This window comes from Dunckerocampus dactyliophorus, chromosome 2 (assembly GCF_027744805.1).
Source record: "Dunckerocampus dactyliophorus isolate RoL2022-P2 chromosome 2, RoL_Ddac_1.1, whole genome shotgun sequence".
Lineage (NCBI taxonomy): Eukaryota > Metazoa > Chordata > Actinopteri > Syngnathiformes > Syngnathidae > Dunckerocampus > Dunckerocampus dactyliophorus.
In genome coordinates this window covers 40,979,800-40,996,903 of record NC_072820.1, presented here as the reverse complement: position 1 = coordinate 40,996,903, position 17,104 = coordinate 40,979,800, and the positions used below count along the sequence as shown (strand labels likewise).

Here is a 17,104-nt window from a genome sequence, read left to right as displayed (position 1 = left end):
GCACTGACTAAATCCTACATCTTGGTCTATTTAAAAAAAATAATTGCATTAATTTAACAGATTTGTTATAAAGTGGCATTTTATTTGGGAGACGCAAACAGTGCTTAAGGACTTGAAAACGTCAAGTCTCTCAACCCAAGACTTGACTTGCATGTATTTGAGATCGACTCAAGACCTGACATTCAAGACCTTATCAAGAACTTATTGAGACTTGTAAAACACCTCTAACAATTTGTGCAACTTGTCATTTTTAAAAATACAAATTATACAAAAAGAGCAAAAAGTTGCTTGTAACATGTTGAAATGTTGCTTATGACACAAATATTTGGCGAATGTACTGTTTTACGTATGCTTTTTACAAAAAGATATCAACATGGCCCCCCGCATCCTTTTTCAGCACGCACCACTGGTCTAACGGTTCGTTTTGATGATATACAGTATAGATGCGCCTTTATGTACAATTTCCGACTAAATGCCAATGAGCACAAGTGAAATGGTCATTACTTCCATTGTTAGTACGCCTGGCTTAAAAAATGTTGTATAGTAGCATGCAACATACCATTTTTAGCCTGAGAGCAATAAAAAGGACAAGAAGCAACGTATTTTCTTTCCAATTTTATTGAGCAGCTAATTGAAAGAGTAACACTGTGTACAAAAAACACCTTTTTCTTGTCTTCTATACTTCTCAGACATGGCAGAAGTGTTTCCACCTCAAGTAACACTTTGGCTCGAGGTTCCCAGAATATACTTGGAAACGCGATGGGTCCTCGTTAATCCACAGTTTGGGGATCCTCTTGGGGCCAGCTCTACATATGTACGACTTCTCTGTTTTACACACACTTGTGGCTCAGCTGCGCTCTCCTTGCACTCTTCACGAGCAGCGCCGCTTCATTTCAAGTGTTTAGTCTTCGTTATGAACATTCATTTGCATGAAATCCTGCTAAGAAACAGTAAAACAATCATTAAACATGGAATTTGTCATTACATGATGCGGTGAGACGTAAAAAAACACCAAAACAAAGGGTCTTTGATGCATCTCAGTGGTGTTGATCCCTAATCTTTCAGTATGAAGGTGTTTTTGCTCAGCTATACCTGGACATTATTATGACAGCCATTTAGACGTAAAGAAAATAGAAATAGGATACATTACCTGGTGGTCCACACCAGTCACAGCTAACATGAAATGGCACCATGATGTTGACAGAACCGCTCCCTCCCTATCAGTGATGCAGCTATAAGACATTTTAGGCACACACTCCAAAAATGAGCATAGTAAGAAATAAAATCCAGCATCTCATAGTGGCAGTCCAGGTAGTCCGTCTCTCAGGTAGGTAAGAGGTGCTGTGCGATTTGGTCCAGCCTCATCGATGACATCTATCCTCCAATCAGGCATCAGAAATCTTTAAATATCTCCTTGGCTGAGACTATCTGGCCAGAAAGTTACATTAGATGCCCTCCGAGTCAGGTGTCCTCACCATCATGAATAACAAAAAAGGAATATGAGAGTTAAAGGTCGCCACTCTGCGGTTCAGGTCTGGCTTCCTGGTGGGAGCTGCGACCGAGTCTTGGAAAGCGGGATGATGTTTTGGACCGGGGCGTCTTGGCTCCGCTCTCATTCTGAGGTGTGTCCCTAAATAAATCAGAGAGAAAATAGAGCTTAAAATGTGGTGAATTATTCAAGCAAACGACCGATGCTACCGCTGCTGGCTCAAACGCAGTATTTTTCATCTCGACTTGCGTCGAAACAGCATGTAAAATAACTCCCATTAACTACGAATGTCCTGAATCATAACATATCATTAATCCCTCCATTTGCCAGTACCTCAATGCAACAACAACTCTTAATTATAATCAATTTTTAAACAATAGATGCGATAATGATGCATGTTCAGATGGTTCGCCAGGCATGCTAATGCTTACTTTACAGCAGATGCACACTACACGCTGTATGTTGACAAGATTAGATAGCAACACATTGGGATTGGGAAGGTTTCATAATTAAGTCACAAAAAAACAAACACTTAACAGGGAAGTAACTACAAAAACATGATTGGTGCTCACTGGGTATTCCCTGATTGTTTTTGTGTATTTTTGTATTGTTTAGGTACCGCAGGGGTGTCCAAAGTGCAGCCCGGAGACATTTGTGATACAATTTTAAAAAACCCCAGCAAAAATAGGAAAATCTGCAGCAATTTAACAAATATAAAGTCAAAATATGAAGAAATAAATTTGGAATCTAAAGAGAAAAAGTTGTAATGTCATGAGAATAAATGTCATTTTAGTCGCATAAAGCTGAAATAAAGAAAGAAAAAGAAAAAAAACATAACAAAAAGATCTTTTTTTTAAACGTAATATGAGAGACAAAACAACAAAGTTGTCGTTTTTGGAAAATTAGCTTGTGGAAAAAGTTACGTGATGAGAACATTGTCAAACTATTGTGGGAATAAAGTCAGAATTATGTGAAGAAAAAATTACAAGAAGAAATTACAAGAAGAAAGCTGAAATAATAATAAAAACAGTTCAAATATCAAGAGGAAAAAAAGGCAAATGCAGGAGAAAAGCTGAAACATTTGTAAAATTATATTTTAAAAAGCAACAGCAGAAATGTTCTCAGAATAAAGTCCAAATATTAAGAGAACAAACTCACGAGAAAGTCGTTTTACGAGAATAAATTAATATGAGATAATGTCATTTTAATAGCATAAAGTTGAAATATTCTATGTTTTTGCTATTATTTATAAAGTAAAGTCTATAGTAAATCTACTATAAAGTCACAATATTATGAGGAACAAACCAGAACAGGTAATTTTGGGAAAATTAGGTTGGTTAAAAAGTTACAATATTATGCAAAAAAAGTGAAAACATTAGCAATAAAGTCATAATATCACAAAAAGAAAATGTACAAAGATTTAAGAAGAGGTTGAAATATTTGGAAAGTAAAAAAGCAAAAATAGACATGCTTTAAATAATTGTTTTTTTTTTTTACCTCTATCACAAAGCTTAGATGCCGTTATTTTATTAAATTTTTTAAATATATGGGATAGTCCGATATGGGCTTTTTTGTCGATATTCGATATGGCGATATGTCCAACTCTCAATTTCTGATTCCAATATCAACCGATACATCACATATCTCCCGTCGTGGTATTAACACATATCTGTGGTGACGCTAATGGATAAAGCATCAGCAATTAGCTTCTCGGCGTGGCTATAAACAACATTGTACAAATGTAAGCCACCGCCTGACAAGTACTTGTGACTGGGCATGGAAAAGCGTGGCTCGAAGAACTCCACAAGTTTGGTGAATCCAGCGTCTTGCGCGACAGAAAAGGGCTGCTTATCCAGTGCCATACACTCCATGATTTCCCTTTCGGGATTTGGAAGCATTGAAGGAAGGAGTCTTGGTTCCTCCTTGCATAACCAACGCTTTGCAGTCATGGCAAATCCCAAGTTTGATATCTGAAGGAGACACCAAAGACGTAACTGTCAGGAGCGAGCAAGCTTGTTACTGCAGCCACCCACGGTTGTTTACGACGCTTCAGACGCGGTTTGATGAGGTCATCATCTGCACGCCGGAAAATGCGTTTTCATTATAGGGAAAAAACCCGAAACCGATATTGACCGATATTACATTTTTATGACAATATCGGCTCCGGTACAGGTATTGGTTACAAAATGGCCATTGCATCCTTTTATTTTTCAGTATGTGGCCCTCGGTGGAGAAAGTTTGGACACCCCTGATGTAGCATATAAGCTGTTCAACAAAACAATTGGACAATTCCACACGTCCGAAAAGGAGTAAGAAGAAGAGTTCACACTTCTATGGTACAGTGGTCTGCACGAAAAATGCAAAAAAGATATTTGGTGGTTACTTTCAGTCGAATTAGTCTGCATTCACGTATATTTGTGATTGGACCGACTGTGTATGCGTAACGTTGCGTGACGATCGGACAGCTTATTTCATGTGTACGTTGTCCAACAAACTGAGGCTACACTCCCACACTTCTGCGCTCGTAGGACTTTTGTTTCTATGGCGGAATTTTTACAAGCTGAGATCAACGATAATAAAGATGTCAACAAAGTTAACGGAGATGTGGAGACGAGATTCTGACGACTTCCCCAAACTGGAATGAGCCATGGGTCCTTTGTTGAAAAGAGTATGTTTAACTAGCATACTTATGCTCCTGGGCTTACATTTAACTCTTATTTGACTGAGCTTTCTGTTGGGTGTTGCTTTGCATCGTCTGGTTATGCTACATTTGGTGACATCATATACGGTGTTTTGGTTTGTTGGTGCGGTCGGCGTTCACACTGACCAATCCAACCGTACCAGCAGAGCAAACAGACTTGACAGACCAAAATGATATGTGAACGCACCCCCCAATGTCTCAGCAATTCCTGGCTTTTGAATGGCATTGTGCGACTTATACACAAAACGTAAGCTAGACATAGCATTTTTGGCCTGCGCTGAGATCCCAAGCACTGTTCGAGAACATATACAATGAGAACTGTAAAAAATACATTTCTGCTGAGGCATATGGACGACGATGAATCCATTGCATCTCGCCATGTTTCCTTGATGGGAAAGAACTAAGAGTGACCTCCAAGTCAGTCCTCTTTAGTACCTCATCTCGGTCCCTCGCTATTGTGAGTTAAGAACAAGTGAACCCTGATCCACCAGATGACTAAGAAGATGAATGAGAGGCTCTCATGAAAAGATGGCAATCAAACGCTAGAAAAGTGAATGTGTGGCTGGCTGTATTCAAGCACAGATGTAGACACCCCTCACCCCGAGCTTGTGATGAGGCAGTGACTCTTTTCACAGCAGTTCAAGTGCTGCTTTGACAAAGTCAGCTCCTGGAAATGTCACGCCGCAGAAACGAACAACTTTTTTTTTTATTCCTCTCACAACTGCAAAACTCGAAAATGCAAGGGTGACATATCAGTTGTTTTGTTTTAGGTTCATTTTACTACAATCTACACAACCCGTTTCCACAAAACTTTGTGAAGGCAATTTGGTGCAAATCCAGATATACAGCAATCCCTTGTTTATCGCCGTTAATTGGTTCCAGACCCATCCGGGATAAGTGAATTTCCGCAAAGTAGAACTCCTTTATAAATGGAATATGTTTGTAGTTGTGGCATAGAAAACCTGTTTACGACTTTCTAAATATTTTTTTTAACATTAGAGCCCTCTAAACATGAAATAACACCCATATAGTCAACGTTGCACTCCCATTACGCAATATAGTAGACATAATCAGAGAAAATAAGCCATTTAAGCTATGAACTAATCTTGTGCCCTTGTGTGTTGCAGTAAATGTGTTCCGTGTGGAGAATAAGAAGTGCCGTCAGGGGTTCAGAGTTGAGTTTTAGCTTGCCGTGGATTATGACCGCAACAGCAGCCTCTGTTATTATTAGAATTCTTATTGTGCCTGTTATGAGATCATTTCAATGTGCAAAAAAAGCCTGTTATTCCGGCAATCAAGTCCGGTGCTTGTCTCACCAAACAATTACTGACACCTAGTGACCAATGTAGAATACTACATTCGCACATTGAACACGTCTTCTTAAAGAAAAACTGCGCTTTCTGGGGGGAATTTTGCCCATCTTCCACAGTCCTAATGTGAGATATGAACACACATGACACAGAAAAAAGACATTTCAAAAAGACGTAAGATTATGAGAAACAAAACAAAGGAAGTGTCTGGTGGACACAGGCAGCTGAATGAATCATTGTAGCGCCGTGGCAGCCATGACCAATGAACTGCTCTGCTGAGAAGAAATTCATTATGGGAAGACGTAAAAATAATTTTACATTTTAAACAGGTACTGGTACTGGTATTCCTTTGATACCTTTTGAGTGTTAAGTGGCTGTGTGATGATTTTAGCCTTCTAAGCTAGACACCGTTGAGTCAGACTGTTATATTGATTAATGAACTCCTGCGATTTCCGATGGGTTGACAAGTTTGTTGCCACAATGTCTTTTTATGACGTGGACATGTGCGGCTTATAGTCCAGTGCAGTTTATATACAGTATGTACAAATCTGTTTTTCTCTCTCTAAATTTAGTGAGTGCGGCTTAAACACCGGTGTGTCTTATGCACCGAAAATGACTTATTCCATTTTATATATTCAACATAATTTTAAGATCTTACATATAGTGAGATAAAATGACTATGTGCTATGCTTTTAGATTTAGAAAGAGTGAGACCAAAGTGCACCTTACATCTCTATCACACTTGTGATTGCTTGTGCTTGTCGTTGCATTTAGAGCCAATATTGACTCGTGCAGAGTAACATGCCTTGCCAGGCCTTGTTGGAATGTTATTCATTTGACTGCAGGGGAGCATAATTAAAGCTAACAGGTACACACATATATAAGCCTCCATCTAATTGATTGTGAGGTGATGATGTAGCAAATAGAACACGCCAGATAAACACTTCCCTTTACACTTTTTCTCTCTCTCATACACACACACACACACACCTAATGTGGCACAGTAAAAGGTTACATCCTCATTCTCCAGCCAAACTGCCCCAAACTGCTCTTGACAGCGAAACAAAGGTCCACAACGCTTTGTTTTCCCTAAAGGCAGCAGGTCAATAAAGGCGGGAAACAAGACAGAGTGTGTGTGTATGTGTGTATTTTGTGTTCTGAATAAACCATAAACATGTCAAGGTAGAGCGGCATACTAAGTGGAAGCAAATCCAAGGAGAGGTTACTATTCCAGACAAGTCAGGAAAAACACAGAATTTACAAGCAGAGAAATAAGACTCAGAATAGACTTGAACTCTCGGAGTCCACAACCTCGTATCAATGGGAAAATTCCGGTGCAGCGTGATAGGTGGCGCAGCATTATGATGCCGTCACACAAATGCTGCGTTTCAAGTTGTGTCGACGGTGCAGACTTCAAACCCATAAAAGTCTTTAAATGGCATACAACTGTAAAGTAAAACCAGGCTTATGATCAAAAATAATAACAATAATACATTTATTTCTCATTTGTATGCACTTCCAGTGCAGGAAGACACCCGCTTTGAAAGCAAAAGTAAAAAGGCAATGAAACATGAACGTACCTTCCTATTGATGGAAAAAGGATCATCATCAATTAGTCAAACCACAGGCCGTTTGGTTGCAAGTGTAAAAATAAGTGAACCGGTGTTCATTATTTGGGTGCAAAAACAATTCAAGTATTTGTTACTTGAATTTTAGAGTTTAAGTTCATTTCTGTGAAACAGCTACATGTATTTAGGTCGAAATGTTTGAATTCCTATGGCCGGCAGATTTAAAAAAAATTTTTTAAATTTTATTTCGCTCCTCGCTATATTGCGGTTTAAACATCCCACTCTCACTCTATCATGGTTTTTCAAAAATGAATACATGATTACTGTTTTGTGGTTGAATATGGCCTATTATTAGTAAAAAAAAAAATGCATATTTAAGCAAACTGTAGATTTTTATGGCCTAAATTAAGCATTTTCAGAGTGGCTGACAGCAGTTTCTGTGTCAGTGTTCACTGCATGTGCTCTCAGCTTGTTAATAAAGCGACTTAAGTGCATCGTAAGTCTCTCCTTAAAAAGTTGCAGTAGAGTAGTATTCTCCACTGGTCTCTTGGTGTGAGTAACGTTACACTTATGAGACAATAGCCATAAAGTACGTTGTCTACGCAAATGTGTCAGTCTTATTTTCTATTATTATGTCTTTGGTTTCGAAGAGGTTCTGGCAAACCATCAAACGCCTCAGAAAGAGGAAGCAGTGCCCGGTCCACACTGTTTACAGTGGGGACAGAAGCCTGCTGACCTCGACTGAGGATATAGTCAAACTGTCCAAGGAATACTTTAAGTCCCTTCTCAAATCCACTGACATACCTTCCATCGAGGAAGCAGAGTCTGAGGACACGGACAGTTCCATCACCGTAGCTGAGGTATCTGGGGTAGTCAAAATGCTCCCCAGTGGCCAAGCTCCGGGGGTGGATGAGTTTCTCCCTGTTTTCCTCAAGGCTCTGGATGTTGAGGGACTGTCTTGGCTGACACGTCTCTTCAACACCCAATGGAATTCAGGAACAGTACCTCTGGATTGACAGACTGGGATGGTGGTCCCCCTTTTCAAGAAGGGTGGCCGGAGGGTGTGTTCCAACTATAGGGGGATCACGCTCCCCAGCCTCCCTGGAAAAGTCTATTCCAGGGTGCTGGAGAACAGGAGAAAACGTACGACCGTGAGTCGAACGTCGGCTACAAGAGGTGCAATGTGTTTTCGTCCCGGTCGTGGAACACCGAACCAACTCTCCACCCTTGCAAGGGTGCTGGAAGGTACGTGAGAGTTTGCCCAAGCGGTCTACATGTGCTTTGTGGACTTGGAAAAGGCATTCAACCATGTCCCTCGGGATGTCCTGCAGTGGTGTGGTCCAAGTGTACGGAATTGGTGGCACACGAGTATGTGCCATTCGGTCCCTATACAACCGGAGCATGAGCCTGGCTCGCATTGCCAGCAGTACGTCAAGCCTGTTTCCAGTGAGCCTCCGCCAAGGCTGCCCTTTGTCACCAATTCTGTTCAGAATTTTCATGGACAGAATTTCTAGGCGCAGCCAAGGCGTTGAGGGACACCAGTGATTATAGGGGTGTTATTTCATGTCTACATGGCTTTAATAATGCATTTAGAAGATCACAAACAGGTTTTCTTTAATTATGAAAATATTAAATTTATTAATACTGAATCCTGCTCCTCTCCAGAACCCCTGAATAAACCTTACTGAGAAGGCTGAGATGTGTGATCCCACAATAGTTGGAACACACCCTCCAGTCCCCATTCTTAAAAAGGGGGACCACCACCCCGGTCTGCCAATCCAGAGGAGCCGCCCCTGATGTCCATGCGATGCTGCAGAGTCGTGTCAACCAAGACACGCCCAAAGCATCCAGGGCCTTAAGGAGCCCGGGGCGGATCTCATCCACCCCCGAGGCCCTGCCACCGAGGAGTGTTTTTAACCACCTTCGCAACCTCAGCCCCAGAGATAGGAGAACCCACGGCAGAGTCCCCAGACACTGCTTCCTCATTGGAAGACATGTCATCAGTGGGATTGAGGAGATCTTCGAAGCATGCCTTCCACCGGTCAACAACAGCAGCACACCATCCCCACCATACACGGTGTTGACCATGCACTGCTTCCTCCTCCTGAGACGGCGGATCGTGGTCCAGAATCTCTTTGAAGCCGCCCGGAAGTTGTTCTCCATGGTTTCTCCCAACTCCACCCATGTCTGAGTTTTTGCCTCAGCCATCGCCAGAGCCGCAGACCGCTTGGCCTGCCCCACGGCCAAAAAGGCCCGATAGGACTCCTTCAGCTTGACGGCATCCCTCACCACTGGTGTCCACCAACGGATTATGGGATTACCGCCACGACTGGTACCAACCACCTTACGGCCACAGCTCCAATCAGCCCCCTCGACAATGGAGGCACGGAACATGGCTAACTCGGACTCAATGTCCGCCGCCTACCTCAGAACAAGGTCGAAGGTCTCCCGGAGGTCAGAGTTGAAACTCCTTCTAACAGGAGACTCTGCCAGACATTCCCAGCAGACTCTCACAATACGTTTGGGCCTGCCAGGTCTGACCGGCATCCTCCCCCACCATCTGGGCCAACTCACCACCAGGTGGTGATCGGTTGACAGCTCCGCCCGTCTTCACCCGAGTGTCCAAAACATGTGGCCGCAAGTCCGATGACGCAACCACAAAGTCTATCATCAAACTGTGGCCCAGGGTGTCCTGGTGCCAGGTGCAATATGAACACCCTTATGCTTGAACATCGTGTTTGTTATGGACAATCTGTTGTTATGGACACCGCTTGGGTTCAGATCAGGGGGGCCGCTCCTCCAATCACACCTCTCCAGGTCTCACTGTCGCTGCCAATGTGAGCGCTGAAGTCCCCCAGAAGAAACAAGGGAATCGCCTGAGGGAGCACTCTCCAGCACTCCAAAGGACTCCAAAAAGGGCAGGTATTCTGAACTGCTGTTTGGCACATAAGCACAAACAACAGTCACGACCCGTCCGCCCACCTGAAGACTAAAGGAAACTACCCTCTCGTTCACTGGGTTAAACTCCAACGTACAGGCCCTGAGCCAGGGGGCAACAAGAATTGCCACCCCTACCCGTCGCCTCTCACTGCTGGCAACGTCAGAGTGGAATAAAGAACAACCACTCTCAAGAGGACTGGTTCCAGAGCCCTTACTGTGTGTTGAGGTGAGTCCGACTATATCTAGCCGGAACTTCTCCACTTCACACACCAGCCCAGGTTCCTTCCCCACCAGAGAGGTGACATTCCACGTGCTAAGAGCTTGCTTCTGCGACCGAGGATGGGCAACCGCCAGGCCCCCGCCTTTGGCCACCACCCAGCTCAATCTGCACCCGACCCCTTCGGCCCCTCCCACGAGCGGTGAGCTGATGGGACGGGGGAGCCATGTTACCGCTTCGGCCTGCGCTCGGCCGGACTCCATGAGTGTAGGCCCGGCCACCAGACCTGGCTCCAGAGGGGGGCCCGGTGATCAACGTCCAAGCGAGGGAAATCTTGGTCCAAAGTTGTGTCTCTTCATTGGGGTCTATTCCTATGTCTCTCTATGTCTGTTCCCTCCCCTAGGACCTGTTTGTCATGGGTGACCCTACCAGAGGCATAAAAGCGCCTGTCAACTTACCTCCTAGGATCATTGGGACACGCAAACACCTTCACCACAAGAAGGTGGTAGCTCAGGAAGGAGTGATGGAAATGTAATGTATACTTATTTTGATTTGTGTTAAGACAAACTTCCAGTACAAATTTAACTGACCATGACTTCACCATACTTTCATCTAAGAAAGGTAAGTTTTCAAATCTTTCTAACCAGCTAAACTAATTATAGCTAACTCAAAATTTAAACTGTTAAATAATCAATAATAAAATTTTAAATAATCTTTCATACATTACTTTTGTGTCACAATGACAGCACTAATAACTACTACTATAAACACTGGTCACAGATGAGTCATTAAGTTTCTTGGTCAACGAGGCCTTGCAGCAATGACTCGCACAGCAGGACGTCTGAGGTGCTGAACTTTCTCTCTTCAGTTTCAGTTTTTCATCTAAATGCCCTCAGCCTTCTTTCTCTGTCTTCTTCAGCTTTCATCGCAGACTGCTTCCCATATTTTTATCTGGTCATCATCCCTTTAAACTCTTCTTCAGATTAACTAAAAAGAGCCAGGAATACCATTTTTAATCTATCACTGATCCATATATATCCATATGTGACATATATATGTGACACATATAACTACTTACAGGACTTACTTACAGGACACGTCATATTAACGTACTGACCCAAATATAAGACAGTATTTTTCGCTACGGGAGTCCCGGGCCAATATCAATTATCAAATTACAGTATATCGGGCTGCATCTAAAATCTGTCAAAGCTGCCACTTCCAGATTCTGCCCCAGCACTTTTTTTATCCAGCAGAGGCTGGATAGAGCCCACATAAAGTAGGAGTGTGTATTTTTCGTTGGTCAAAAAAATAAACATTGCAACTTAGTGCAACACTTGTCATGTTTCCTGTGGTGGCACAGAACCGGAGAGGTTTATACGACCAAACTCATTGCACATTTGAAGCAGCGTTACACGGTAAACTCCCATGGGTCGAGAAGTCATTAACTAGAGCAGAAAAAATGACCAGACCCTTCCAAAAATAAACTGGAAAAAACGCCCCAGAGCAGCTGGACCAGATGGACAACTGTCCATTGAGTAAGTCACCATGATATTGATTGTGATACATGGAGCACATGATAATCACAACACTGTCCATCTTGCCTTGTATAAACAAAATGTGGGCTAATACTTTACAGATATTTTGGTTGTCTATTCGTAGTTGTTCATATGCTTGTTCTTGTTTCCTAGTCAGTACAGATTGGTGCCCATTGTTTTGCGGTGGGCTGTTACGTCTCAATAGTGGCGTGAGGAGCTGCATCACTCCGGCAGAAAAATTGTTTGTGTTAGCTGCTACAGTAACAATGTTGCTGTAGCTTGGTTTATATACAGCTCAGTTATGTAAATACAACATTGTTGACTTTTTTTGGAGGGTGTTTTTATGGCTTTGTAGTCAAAATAGGTGTGTCCCGTTACGTGCATTGCTAGCCCAGACATGGCAACTAGTTGTTTTTCTGTCTTTAGAACACGGAGAAAAGACAAAGACGTGTGGTCATGTTACACGTAAGGATTGTGGATGGGCAAAATTCCAAAAAAAGGGCAGTTTTCCTTTAAATCCATATCAAGTGTCTTTTTTTTTTTTAGCATTTTTACAAAATAAGAAGTATCAAAATGGCCCCCACATCCTTCCATATGCGGCCCTCAGTGGAAAAAGTTTGAACACATCTGGTTAGTCGGAGCCACTGAGCTCCGCCTCCCCACATTCATACTATGCTGAAAATGTTGAAAAATTTGAAAAATGTGAATAATTAATTAGTAATTCATTTATTTTTTGTTTAAAAAAAAAAAAATCGAACCGCAACACAAACGTATTGAACCTAACCGAACCTAACTGTGAATCTTGTGTATCGTTGCACTCCTAGTTTTTACCATTGTTATCGCCCTGTAGACATTAAATAACAACCGATAGTCACTTTTACACTGCTATTATTCTTTGTTTGCACTGCATTGGCACGCTAAGGGATCACTGCAAGGACGTAAGAGACAGCTGTCGCTCATACAAGCTAATTAGTTAGCCTCCAATTGATTTATTCTAAACTTAACAGAGTGGGGAAGAAGGACAAACAAAGAAGCTAATATCGTACCACTTCCACACGGAATGGAAGAACTTTTTTTCACTCTATAATGTCGAACATGCCATGGCTGACTGTGTGCACTGTTAAGGTAATGTAATCTAATGTCATGTCTCATCAACATTACTGACGCCTGGTGACCAGAATACTACATATGACTTGTCTTTCAATATTTTTTGACTAATAACAGGCAGTAGTCAACCACGAAAGAGCGATCATTTATGTTATGTAGATTCAAACCAGTCAAGTCCCCAAGCCAGTCAAGAGCATCTCCTCCTCTCATGCTGAAGAAATATCAAGCTGTCGAGCAGCTAAACAACATCCTTTTTGATCATTGTCTACCAGCTGTTTTTTGTCACTGATATTGAAAATGTGATACAAAAAAATGTACTTGAAATGTTTGTCTTATATAAAATAAACTAGAAAAAAGAGGGGTTGTCTTATATTTAAGGTCTTATATTTGGGTCAATGCCGTAGTCCATCACCATATGTGTTTGAAAAACAATACATCTACAAGAAATGTAAGGTACACAACTTTTGTGTCACAAATAGATCAAATTTGGTATGTAGTCTGGTATGAGCTGGAAAGACAGCTGACGACAAAACCTGATGTCTTTTTTGTTTGCAATCTGATTTTGCTCACTAATATGGTTTGTCTGTGAAAGTTTAACTTTATTTACACAAGTGATTAACAGATCCTTGAAGTAAGAGAAACTACTTAAAATTTTGCCTCCAGGGCTCACTGAAGAAAAACTTAAAAATTTTAGATGCACACTATTTACTTGCATGTCCCGCCACAGACAGAAATCACTATTTCGACTGAATAAAATATACAAAAATAAAAAAAACATGTGATCTTGACAGAAAGTTAGTATTGAGTTATGACAATAAATAAGTCAATACAGGCATATTTCTTTGCAAAATGCTAGTTGACACTCATAATATTCAAAATGTTACTCTGCGGTCTTTCTGCTGCCCTTTCGACATTGCATCACCTTTTAACTTCATTGTTCCAACTTGTTTTTAGGTCATAAGTCGCCATCAGCGCTGACCCCTTAGAGGGATTAAATGGCAGCATCGCCTGCACTTAATTCTTCCAGTCATCAGTTATTGGCAACCACAAACACATGCAGCAACTTACACAAAAATAGTGCAATGTGGCAGAAACGGCATGTCTTATAAGTAGTTTCAGGCAGGCTCTGTTTGCATCACTGAAGAAAGACTTCTCTTTCAGCTTGGAGATATGAAGGAGCTATGATTACTGAGCCTCTCATTGGGACAAAATAATGAGACTTCTGTGATTGTGATTATTTTAAGGGCCTCTGGGTCCAGTTCTATTCCACCATGTAAGGCATTTTGTTTAATAGCTACATCTCATTTTCATTTAAGCGTATTTAGCATTGAATATTGATTTGAATTAACGTCTTACAGGCCTAAATTGTTTATTTGCCGAGCAACTTTGATGGCCAGAACTAAAATCTTCTAGACAACACATCTGAGCTAAAGTTAACACACGCCTCAAAATTCAGCAACCATTTTTTTGACAGTATGTTTTCTCAAGATATAATACATTATAAATTCAACTCGGATATTCTTTAGAGTAATCGGTGTACAGTTTCAATAGCAGTAGAGAGTTACTATCCATTGAAAAGGACAACACAGACATTATTGTCTAAACAGCTGGCCACATACTGTAAGTACCAAGGTAATTGCTTTTTGCCTACAGTCAAGTATGGTGGTGGTAGTGTCATGGCCTGTGGCTGCATCAGCTGTGGTTCACTGAGGTTAACATGGATTCCAACATGTGCTGTGATATTCTGAGGCAAAGCATGATTCCACCCTGTCAAACTGTGTCACATGGCCTTTTTCCAACATAAACATAAAGCCCAAACACACCTTCAAGAAGACAAGCGCTTTGCAGAGAAAACAGAAGGTGAAGGGGATGAGTGACCAAAACCTTTTACTGTGGTTAACTTTTTTTTACTTCACTTAACTTTTACATGACAAAAAAGAATGTTAATGCACAAGGGCCACCTGTGACGCAAATCACCTTCATCATCTTAGTTAAAGTGAGCATTGTGTTTTTACGTCTCGCTATTAACACTGCTTAACTTGTTTTTACTTTTGTATGGAAGTTAATTTTAGTCAAACATTGCCGTTACAATTAGAGATACTCGCTATTGGCTAGCTTACTGATATCTGACGTACTGATATTGTCCAGCACTTCATAACCGACACCAGGAGGCAGCAGAGCTCTACAAAATAAATGTCAGGTCACCATTTGTGTCAAGACTTAACCAGTAGTGTGCAGTCTGGGCCAGCAAAGCCTTCTCTGCTGGCCTAAACACTACCAGAAGCACTGACCTACATTTACAACTTCAATTCTTAACAGCTACAGAGATAAGACAGAACGTGGACACACTCCTCCCTCGCCTAGCAAAACCCTTACCTTCCTGATAAAACAAACCAGTGGTGTCCAAAGTGTGGCACAGGCGCCATCTGTGGACAGTTGCTCATTACAGATATAAAATAACAAAAAACCCAGCAAAAGAGGACAAACAGAGCAAAAAGGCATAAAGTAACTAGAATAAGCTAAAATGTTGAGACTTGTAAGTAATAAAAACTTAAAAAAATAGTATCAAAGAGACTTCCCTGGACAGCCCTGATATAGTTACAACAGCAGTAAGCTGGCATTGTTCACCTACAAGTTCAGCCAATAAGGAACTTCCACACTGGCCACTTATGTATAATGTACGAGTCTTTTTTTAAGTAACTTGGCACAGGGCATTGTGCTTTGAATCTAGGGTAAATGGCAACCAACGTATGGCAATGTAGATTATTATTATTCTTTTTCTTAATCAATACTGGCCTCACGGTGAAAAATTCCCAGGTGCCAAATGCACTGCCCGCCACTGGACTTACTGTATTATTCTTTTACTGTGATGCCAATATTATTATGTATTACACAAATACACACTGTTTGTGCAAATAAGACAAACACCGCATAACATTTTGTGTACAAAATCCTACTAAATTCTTGTTTAAACAAACAAAAAGGCTGCTGAATGAGACGTCTGTCTGCATGACTGTCATTGGCTGTATGCTGTGATGTCCGCAGAGGAAAAGTTGACAATCCAGTCAGACGGCATGGCAGGTCATTCCTGCTGACTGATTGCGGTAAGTGCAAAATGTTGTGAAAGCTGACAGGAAATGGCTGGAACATGTCATTTTGAGATGCTGCTGGTAGGTAGGTGGGTCACTGAGGCATCATAGACACACTTGATTTGTGGCTTGTGTGACGATGACAAAGTGTTTTTTTAACAGCGACGTCAAGTTATTTTTAACATCCTGCTTTGTAACTTATAATCATGTAGATCATGGAAGCTGCGATGGCTGTGTTTTGCCCGACAAATCATTTATTAAAATGTATTTGCTTTTTTTTTTTTTTTTAACTGTTTGAAAATATGCAGACACCCCAAACGAGCCAAAACACTTTTTAATAATGGTGCCCTTTGAATTCTGCCTAGCAACAAGCAGTGACCTACCATAAATGCATAACACGACCAGGAAAAATAAACTAATATGCTGAATGGCTCTTTGTTGGTTTAAATCGTGCTAAAACATCACAGCGTTTGATTTTCTCTTGCCTCTCTACCACGTTCACGGTTCCTCCACCAATCAAAGCTGAGCTACAAACCACGTGTGTGTCCACTTACAGACAGAAAGGCAGCAGAGACAGCAGGGTCTCCTTGGTGGGGCAGGCCGTGAACTCTGGCAACGTTTGGATGAGTTTATTCATGACCATACGAAGGTAACCCTGCAGCTGTTTCCTCCTCTCCTCCACAAACTTGGCATCCTGTAAAGATACAAAAAGGACAGCAGCAGTTGACTTTAAAATTTAATAACAAGCGAGCTTTACCAGATTGTCATGAGGCGTAGTTTAATGTGAAAGGCATTGCTTGCTAATACGAAAGAAGAAGACAATTCAAAGGGCAAACATAGAAAAAAAGAGTATCTTGAACTTCCAAAAGACGATGAAATTAAAGATGATCATCCATCCATCTTCTTCCGCTTATCCGAGGTCGTGTCACAGGGGCAGCCCAAGCAGGCCTCTCCCTGGCTACTTCATCCATCTCCTCCCCGGTTAGAGACATAGGCTCTGTCCAATTTGAGGGTCTGCAGCCGACAAGGCCTGTAGCCTACCCGGTCGACAAAGGCCAGACTTTTGAAAGCTCCCCGTCCAGCAATGACCAGCGGTCTAGCCTTCCTAACGCTTCCTGGTTGTGCCACGTGTTCTCATGTTGACC

General features: G+C 41.7%; 1 protein-coding gene across 3 annotated transcripts in view; it reads right to left on the bottom strand.

Moving 5' to 3' along the window:
- Positions 1-381: 381 nt before the first annotated feature.
- snx29 (sorting nexin 29) overlaps positions 382-17,104 on the bottom strand; it is a 202,801-nt gene continuing 186,078 nt past the window's right edge. For 2 of the 3 annotated variants that reach the window (XM_054755500.1, XM_054755509.1), the window contains exons 21-22: positions 16,514-16,653; positions 382-1,630 (exon numbers count right to left, since the gene is read on the bottom strand). In XM_054755500.1, coding sequence (XP_054611475.1) covers positions 1,507-1,630; positions 16,514-16,653 — 264 coding nt within the window. In that variant the 3' untranslated portion in view covers positions 382-1,506. The remainder of the gene's footprint in view (positions 1,631-16,513; positions 16,654-17,104) is intronic. The other variant, XM_054755517.1, reaches the window with a different exon arrangement.